Source organism: Danio rerio, chromosome 12 (assembly GCF_049306965.1).
Source record: "Danio rerio strain Tuebingen ecotype United States chromosome 12, GRCz12tu, whole genome shotgun sequence".
NCBI lineage: Eukaryota > Metazoa > Chordata > Actinopteri > Cypriniformes > Danionidae > Danio > Danio rerio.
In genome coordinates this window covers 49,865,001-49,875,000 of record NC_133187.1, presented here as the reverse complement: position 1 = coordinate 49,875,000, position 10,000 = coordinate 49,865,001, and the positions used below count along the sequence as shown (strand labels likewise).

Here is a 10,000-nt window from a genome sequence, read left to right as displayed (position 1 = left end):
GCAAACAGCACAGTCGAGTGAGCAATCCGGCCTGAGTGGTGTGTGTCCCCGGGCCCGCAGGAATCCTTCAACAACTGCGCAAATATTGATCTGATCGGCTCGGATTCATCAGCCATTTGCAGGCCCGGGAGCCGCTGTTTGTTCCTGAAGATGAAAGTGTCGGTGATTTATTCCTCCTGCATGCGAGATCCGCGATAACGAGGCGTCCATTAAACTTTATGGACGCAGTGATTAGGCTTTCCAGAGCAATTAGAGACTCGCTGAAGACTAAACACTGAAGACTAAACGCTGAGAAAACAGCAGTCTGATGAGGAGCACTGCAAGGCTGACACGACATCAACACGCACACACACACTTAAGCACAATCACACACGCTGACCTTATACATTTTATTGATTAATAATAGCACACTCGCGCAGAAGCAAACATACAGTGCTCAGCATATATAAGAACACGCCTCACAAAACTCATATTTTAACAATATTAGGCTATACTTGTGCATACATTAGATTACCCTGCTGAAAAACCCATCTTAAACCAGCCTAGGCTGGTTTTAGCTGGTCGACCAGGCTGGTTTTAGAGGGGTTTTGGCCATTTCCAGGCTGGTTTGAAGCCATTTCCAGCCTGGTTTTAGCTGGTCAGGCTGGAAAATGACCATCTAAATCCAGCTAAAACCAGCTTGACCAGCCTAGTTTAACCTGGACATAGCTGGTTTTGGCTGGGCTCCCAGCCTGGCTAGGCTGGTCAAGCTGGTTTTAGTTGGTCATCTCCCAGCCTGACCAGCTAAAACCAGGCTGGAAACCAGCCTGGGAATGGCCAAAACCCCTCTAAACCAGCCTGGTCGACCAGCTAAAACCAGCCAACCACCCTGGGCTGGTTTAAGCTGTTTTTTCAGTATGTTAATCAGTACTGAAGCCATATCCGGAGCTTATCTAACAAAATAACTTACGATAACGCTCCAAAAACGAGTGCAGGTAAATTTATATGTTATAGAAAAATATTAAATACAAAAAAAAAAAAGAGGAAAAATCAAGAGAAGCAAAAAAATTACAAATTTTGTAGAAATTTTGTAGGTTGTAATTTATTTTTTCAATATTTTGCTTGAATTTAATTGTATTATCTTTCAGTTTCTAGATATGTTTGGTGCCATAAAAATATTATTTTAATAAATATATCTGTTTGACAAATCTGTTTTGTTTAAATGCACCAATACATATTTCCTGTATTCACTGAGAAATGTTGAAAAAAAAAAAAAAAAAAAATATATATATATATATATATATATATATATATATATATATATATATATATATATATATATATATATATATATATATATATATTTCAAAATGACCTGTACTCAGTTATGCTGAGCACTGTGCACGCAGTCACACACACTGTTGGAAAAACCTATAATGGCATTTAATGTTTTTTTTTATTAGTTGATAAAATAATAAGCGTATTAATAATAGTATCACACACACTGACAGAAAAAAAAATGTAAAATTACATTTAATATTTTTTTAAAGAATAAAAATAAGAACATTTATAAAAACAGCACTCATGCGCACACACACACACGCTGATAGAATAAAACTTATCTAAATTTTATCTTTGTCAACTTATGAACAAAAATATTAATAATTAAATAAAAAAAAATATAATTATATATAGGGCGTCACGGTGGCGCAGTGGGTAGCACGATCGCCTCACAGCAATAGTTACTGGTTCGAGGCCCGGCTGGGTCAGTTGGCATTTCTGCTCCAATTTCCCCCATAGTCCAAACACATGCGCTATAACTGAAAAAGCTAAATTGCCCATAGTGTACGAGTGTATGGGTGTTTCCCAGTGTTGGGTTGCGGCTGGAAGGGCATTCGCTAAAACATTCCGCTGTGGAGGAGTCGCTGGTTCGAGTAGTTAATAGTCCGCCAGTTGGCGTTTTTGTGTGGAGTTTGAATGTTCTCCCCCTGTTGGCGTGGGTTTCCTCCGGGTGCTCCGGGTGCTTCCCCACAGTCCAAACACATGCGCTATAGGGGAATTGATGGACTAAATTGGTCGCGGTGTGTGTGTGTGTGAGAGAGAGAGAGAATGAGTGTCAACGGGTGTTTCCCAGCACTGGGTTGCGGCTGGAAGGGCATCTGCTGCGTGAAACATATCCTGGTTGACGGTTAGTTCTACTGTGCCGACCTATGATAAAATCAGAGAATAAGCCGAAGGAAAAGGAATAATTGTAACACACTCATACACAAACACATGCACACATGCACAATCACACTCTGACAAAAATAAATAAATAAATAAATTATTTATATAATGACATTTAATATTTTTCAAAAACTCTGGCCCTCACACACTGACCGCTGTGTCTATTAAAGCGGCAGTTCTCCTATTTTTATTTAACGGAGGAAGCGGTTGGTTTTTAACTTTAGCTCAGGTGCTTCTCTTATAAGCTTTATCAGAAAGGTCTTTAGTGATTAATGTGCAACTTTTATATGTTGTCGTCTTGTCAGGATCACACTGAAGAAGAGAGTAGGCCAATAGCTCAGTGTAATTTCCTGGCTAAATAAAATAATAATAATAATAAAAGCCCATATATATCCAAAAACGCTGAGTTATTTAAACCCAGTTATGTAAAATATTGGCTAACTCAATCATTGGGTTAAAGTTGGTTCAATTATTTCATTTATTAATTCTTTCTTTTATCCAGCGGATGCCCTTCCAGCTGCAGGCCAGTAGGAGTTTGGGAAACATCATCACACACGGCGGTCAGTTTGGTTCATCAGTTCCCCTATAGCGCATGTGTTTGAATTGTGAGGGACCGGAGCACACGGAGGAAACCCACGCCAACACAGAAATACCAATTCACCCAGCCGAGGCTCGAACCAGCGACCTTCTTGCTGTGAGGCGATCGTGCTACCCGCCGCCCTAATTAAGTTGAATCATTTTCGAAAAATAAAGAATAGGTTTGTATTCATTTATTGTTTTTATGGATCTTTGTGAAGTTTAGATTCAACTAAAATTGCAGCTCTTAAAATTAGGAGTTTGTGGACATATAACAATTTTTTCATAATTATATAATTATAAGGTTAATTTATTTTAATTGTTGTTTTATTTTTCATATGTAATACACATCTTTATTTACGTAGGTTTTTTGCCTTTAAACTTTTCTTACATTTGCAAACAAATCCCAACTAGTTTTAAATAAGAATTAATAAATGTACTTTTCATTAAAAAAACAAATAAGTTAATTTTTTTTATTCATTTTGACATCAAACCAGCTTCATGCATTTCACGCTCCTACTAAAACTGCAAGCAGACGTTTTCGTGTAGTCAAAGAAAAACTGCTTAAGACTTTTAAAAGAGACTTAAATAGATTATTCAAATAAAAAAGCAAACTGTCTGAAACTATAAATAAAAAGTCTGTTTTACAATAAGTTAAATTATAAATATCTTTATGCATATAGTGGGATTTCTACTCGTTCCGCTTCAAGTTTATTCAGTTTAGTTTGTTTTTTTGGCCTACAATTGTGTTTGTGCATGGATGTCTTATACTCTTATTTATTTATTTATTTATTTATTTATTTATTTATTTATTTGTTTGTTTGTTTGTTTGTTTGTTTGTTTTTTATACAGTTGAAGACAAAATTAGCTCTCTTATTTAAAAAATAATAATTTAATTATTTGTCAAAGTGACGTTTAACAGCGCTTTTTTTTATTGTGTTCAATAGATTTATATTTGCTTATTTAAGCTATTTTAATTTAAATTAAATAAAAATTTTAAATTAAGCAAACTGTCGGACACTATAAATAAAACAGTCAATATGTTTAACAATAAGTTTAATTAAAAATATCTTTATGTATATAGGCCTATGGGTTTTCTTGTTCCGCTTCAAGTAGGCTATATTCAGTTTAGTTTTTTTATTTTATTGGCCTACATTTGTGTTTGTGAATGTCCTGCACTCTTATTATTATTATTTTGTATTTGTTTGATTGTTTGTTTGTATTATACAGTCAAAGACAAAATTATAAGCTCTCTTATTTCAAAATAGTTGGCCTTCTTTTCATATTTTGCAAAGTGACGTTTAACAGAGCACGGAGTTTTTTCATTGTATTTGATAGACTTAAATTTGTTTATTTAAGCTATTTTAATTTTCAGTTACATAAAAAAATAAGTAAAAAAATAGGCAAACTAAATAAAACAGTCAATATTTTTGACAAAAAGTTAAATTATGAATATCTTTATGTATATAGTGGGTTTTCTACTCGTTCCGCTTCAAATGTATTCAGTTTAATTTGTTTTATTGGCCTATATTTGTGTTTGTGGATGTCCTGTAGTCTTATTTTAGTTATTTTATACAGTTGAAGACAAAATTATAGGCTCTTATTTCAAAACAGTAATTTAATTATTTGTCAAAGTGACGTTAGAGCACGGAGTTTTTTCATTGTAGCCTATTTAATTGAATTATATTAGTTTATTTAAGCTATTTTAATTTTCAATTAAATAAAAAATAAGTTAGAAAAATGTAAACACTGTTAACGTCAATGCTATAACCTATACCTTGAATGTATATTTTTTTTCGAACCAACCCACTGTCCAATGACTTGCCTAATTATCCTGATTAACCTATAGTTAAGTCTTTTAATTGCACTTTAAACTGAATATATGTTGTTAAATATAGGCTAATATCATCATGGCAAAATACAAAAATAAATTTGGTAAACTGAGTAAAATAGTAGGCCTATATAGGCTACTGTCATCATGGCAAAATGAAGGAAATTAGTATTTTACAATTTGTACATTTTTATAAGCGCTAATAATGTATGTGCGCATGCGCGAAATGCTCTGCCCTGCTCTGCTCTGTGCTGTTGACGGTCGGGATTTGTGAAGCGCTTCTGCATTGAGGCCCAAATCGATGATCTGCTGTTGGTTTTGGATCAAACTGTGAGGCTGTTGAACTCAGAACACACTGATTCATCGCTTTCCAATCATTAACCACCCGATTAGCTCAAACTCCAGCTGTTTGTCTTGTCGGAGCGATAACGAGCTGAAAGCGTCCATTGAGAAGCGAGGAAACGATGAACCGATTGATTTTAATGACTAACCGATCATCATCTACAACAGCAGGACACAGCAATAACCGCAGCATTTCTCACTTCAGATAACAGACACTTCATTATCCCCAAAATATCCTTTATTGAATGACACAAATATGTACAGTTTCCCACAACACACGATCAAAATACACATCCATTAAGTTAGTGGTCAGATATGGCGGAATGTACAGTATGGTACAGTATTTACAGTAAGAGCAAGGCTTATCATAGGGTGAACTGATGCTCGTCCTCGATGTCCAGCAGCTCCTCTGAATCAGTGGACGCGCCGCTCTCTAGTTCACGCGCGCGCGCGGCTGCGTCCGAGAGTCTGCGCGTGTCCGAGTCCTCCGCTTCCCTTTTACCGGTGGACGGAGGATTCTCCTGATTCAACAAACACACACAATTTAGTCAATTGTTTGGACATTACATTAGTTTCCATTGTTTATAGGCTATGTACGAACTGTATTTTCTATACCCCTCCCTAACTTTATTAATAAATCACACTGGATGTTTTTATTTCCATTAATTAAGGCTTTTTGAGAAATAAGGACATCAGAAAAGTAATTCATTAATTCCTTGTAATACCTGATGTGTCATATTTATACCCAAGACATTATACACATTTTTGTCCCGATATGTCACAAAAACGCGTACACACACACACACACACACACAATTCCGCGTGAATTTAATTTACTAGTTTATTTTTCGTCTAACTTTTTTGAAAACTCAATTAAAAATACTATAATAATTTAGGTCTATATATTGCTATTCAACCAAATCTGTTATCAAAGCTATCAATCAAAACTATAGTAATAAACAAATGACTCTATTAATGACTATATTATAGTTTTCTACAGCTAATACAGTTAAAACCCTGTACTTCAAACTAAAATATAGCCTATTATTTATCAGTTTACTTAATTACAGAATACAGTTAAACACTATATATGGTATAGCCTGATACACTGCACGCTGTAGTAAATTTATTGCAATTACTAAAATATTTTGGTTATATGGGCTTTGATCTTTTCTAATGATTTACACTTTGAATATTTATCTCTTTGATAAACCTCTTGTTGTATCGCTTATTTGCTTAAAAGTGTCTGATGACATGTAAATGTTTTCCCCCATTCTAAATCCTAATAATGTTTTAGAATTTTATCCTTAAGCAAATAAAATAATTATTACTTAAAGATGTAAATAATCAAAATCAAAATGCAGGCATACTAATAGTTCTGCACTATCAAAATGAACAATTTGACAATTGCAAACCACGTTTAGAATTAAATAAATAATTATAATAATTATTTACATTTATATAGCGCTTTTGTAGACTAAAAGCGCTTTATTCAATGTGAATCTCCTCATCCACCATGACTGTATTATTTTTGTTTCATTTTGAATTTCGTTTTAAGTTTGCAAAAATAAACCTCTGCACAAACAGTCAAACGAATAATAAAATCAAAAGACAAAATTAATAAATAGAAACATTACACAGAATTTCTAAATAGCCTACAACGATTACAGAAACTTTAAACCCGAGGCTATTTAAACAGTTAGGCTATAAATTATTTGGTTTTGGTTAAAAAAAACTATTAATATTAAACTATTCGGCACCTATATTTCTTCACTTAAAAATTTAGGCTGTTTTCATGGTTGTTGTTAATTATTACCAGTTTATTGTAATTAAACAAATCGCACCGTTAAACTTATAATTTTTTTAATTATTCAAATTAACATATCTGTTTATTAATATGGCGCTTAGCAAGTATATTGTTAGTAAAAGGAAAGATTTATAGAGGACGTTTTAAAGGAAAATAGGCAGGGCTGCGTTTCCCGATAACGATTGATCTTAGCACTTAAGAGCGTTTTCTACGAGTCATTTTGCAAACGTTCGTTATTGTTTCACGTGCGTTTCCCAAAAATGCACTTAACACAATTGCACGTAGCCCAGCTTTAAGTGCAACTTAGGAGTCGCTATCCGTTTGTTAAGTGCTGAAATGTCACGCTATAGAATGGCTCGTTATTGTTGCACATGTTATAGCAATCCATATAATTCTTCTTCTACTTGTGTGAATGTATATTCAACTCGAATAACATAAAAAAAATATTTTTGAGCCAGTTTAAAAACATAAATTAACTGGAAATGTCGTACTGTAAAAACACTGTCTTGCTCCAATCTCGCATAAAACTAATTCTAACAGTCCTTGCCGGAAATGACATCAGCATCATTTTCGATATTTATATGAAACCTTAATTAAGTAGAATTATTTATCAATTTCTTTATCAAAAATTGCTTATCTCACATCAAAATAAATAAATAAGTAAATAAATAAATAAATAAATAAGCTCTTACATTTATTTTTGAAAAGTTTAGCCTAATTATCCCCACCTGATGTGCATTTGCTAATAGGACAAAAATATAGCCTACTACCCTCGAAATGTCCATATACAACAGTGTAATTTTTTTTTTCATTCTAACATTTATTATGTAATTTTTATTTTTTTCTTTATTCATTATTATTTGTATATTGAATTGTGTAATGTGTAGAAAATATAAATGAATAGAGATATACGTACAAATAAAATGAATAATGACTTTGAAGAGAAGTAAATTGTAGGTGCAATTTGCCGGTTGTCCAGCAGGTGCCCTCATAACTCTGTCTCCTTACGATGCACTTAAGGCTTTACGATTACTCCAGAGCACTCGTAGATCCACTAAGATTTTCAAGTGCTACTTAAGTTACGATGCTTTTGGGAAACAGACCGTAATATTAAGATCAGTCGTACGATCATTTCTACGAACTTCTTAGGCTTACGATGCTTTTGGGAAACGCAGCCCAGGCCTATTGCGCATTTAACCGAGTATTGTGTGCTTTTTCTTTGAAATTAAATGTCAAATTACCTACTTCGTTAGCAATGTAGGCCTATTCCACTTTTCCCTTGTTTCAATTTTTGTTTTTGTTAAACGAATAGCCTATTTAAAACGTCGGATTTTTGATTTAGGAAAAATAGTTAGGTCTGTTGTATCTTAAATAGTAATAAAAAATTAGCCTATTAAAACATTAGATAATAAATATATACATTTCAACACCCCTATAATGGTTCATACCATTGTGAATGCAAAATCGCGCCAAAGCAGTCTATGCGCGGGAAAGTATTCATTTAGCAGATTTATTTGTAAAATAGATGTAGCCAGAAAATATATAACGTTATAAAATTTTATAATAACTAGATGAATATAAAATAATAAGTGTAGGCTGGTCTTTTATGGTGATCCATTTATTGGGGAGAGCAAACTGCCACCATTTGTTTTCTTTTTAAAAATAGGTCATCTTTGTGAATCACTCATATGCTAAAATAATATCCGATCAGAGCTTACTTTAGGTCATTTACTGACTGTATAAGTAATCTCTAAATAGCAGTTTTCCGTATTATTTGATTTATGCTTTTATTTCTTCCCTTTTATTTATATTTCGATCGAAAAAGTGACTTTTGTGAACATTTTTTAAACGTTTAAGTGCTATATTGTCTGGGTTTGTGTTGTATTTTACTGACATTAAACTGCCTTTTTGTTTGTTATTTCACAGACTTAATTTTCTCTATTGTTTCTTAAAGCCTACATCATATTTTAAACTATTAAATTGTCAATAAAAGTCACTTTGTTAAACTGTAGACTTTAATTTTCTACATTAAAAATCGACAGAGCAGAGATCAACATCCCATAATGCAATTCACAACTGTAAATAAACAGAAAACACTTGAAAAACACACAATACTGAAACTGTTGACAGACATTTCCCCTTAAATAATAAAAAAAACTGTCAACTTGTTTGACTAATGAATTAAAAATTAAATATTTAAAATTGGTTCACTGAAGCATGTTTGACACAAATGAACATTACCGAACTAGACGGTAAATAAGACGTGATTCTCACCTGCTTCAGGCGCCTCCATTTCGCCCGGCGGTTCTGGAACCATGTTTTGACCTGCAGACAGAAGCAGATGTGATTCGTGAGATAAATTTGGCTGAATGATGTTTTAAGGCTGATTGCTGTGCTGTGGCTCTCACCTGTCTCTCGCTGAGCTGCAGCATCTTCGCCAGCCTCTTCCTCTCGGGCGGAGACAGATATTTCTGCGTCTCGAACTTCTTCTCCAGCTCGATGGTTTGATCGTTGGAGAATCGAACCTGGCCGCCTTTGCGCTTGTGTAGCGGCCGCTGGATGAACGGAGACCACAGCAGAGGCTTACCTGCACACACACACACACACACACACATACATACACAAACAGACACACACGCACACATTAGTGATGAAGAACACATTAGACTTCAGTCAAATAGACAGACACACACACACACACACACGCACACACACACACACCTTATTAAGAGACAGCCAGACACACACACACACACACACACACACACACACACACACACACACACACACACATTAATGAGGGAGAAACACAAACATTAGTGAGATAGACACACACACACCTTACACCTTAGTAAGACACACAAACACATCAGTGAGACACAGACACACACACACAAACACACACACACACACATCAGTGAGACACAGACACACACATCAGTGAGACACACACACACACACACACACACACATTATTGAGGGAGAAACACAAACATTAGTGAGATAGACACACACACACACCTTAGTAAGACACACACACACAAACACATCAGTGAGACACAGACACACACACATAAGTGAGACACAGACACACGCATACACATCAGTGAGACAGAAACACAGATACATCAGTGTGTGAGAGTGAGAGACGCACACACACACATACTAGTGAGGGAGAAACACAAACATCAGCGAGATAGACACACACACATTAGTAAGAGAGAGTCAGACAGACAGAC

General features: G+C 34.5%; 1 protein-coding gene and 1 long non-coding RNA gene across 2 annotated transcripts in view; one reads left to right on the top strand and one right to left on the bottom strand.

Moving 5' to 3' along the window:
- LOC141376893 (uncharacterized) overlaps positions 1 to 3,226 on the top strand; it is a 31,254-nt gene extending 28,028 nt beyond the window's left edge. Inside the window, exon 3 of the long non-coding RNA XR_012388265.1 lies at positions 2,708 to 3,226. This is a non-coding gene — a long non-coding RNA (uncharacterized lncRNA). The remainder of the gene's footprint in view (positions 1 to 2,707) is intronic.
- Positions 3,227 to 5,174: 1,948 nt separating this feature from the next.
- hhex (hematopoietically expressed homeobox) overlaps positions 5,175 to 10,000 on the bottom strand; it is an 11,853-nt gene continuing 7,027 nt past the window's right edge. The window contains 3 exon segments of the mRNA NM_130934.1: positions 5,175 to 5,475; positions 9,036 to 9,086; positions 9,170 to 9,348. Of these exon segments, the coding sequence (NP_571009.1) occupies positions 5,320 to 5,475; positions 9,036 to 9,086; positions 9,170 to 9,348 (386 nt within the window). The 3' untranslated portion in view covers positions 5,175 to 5,319.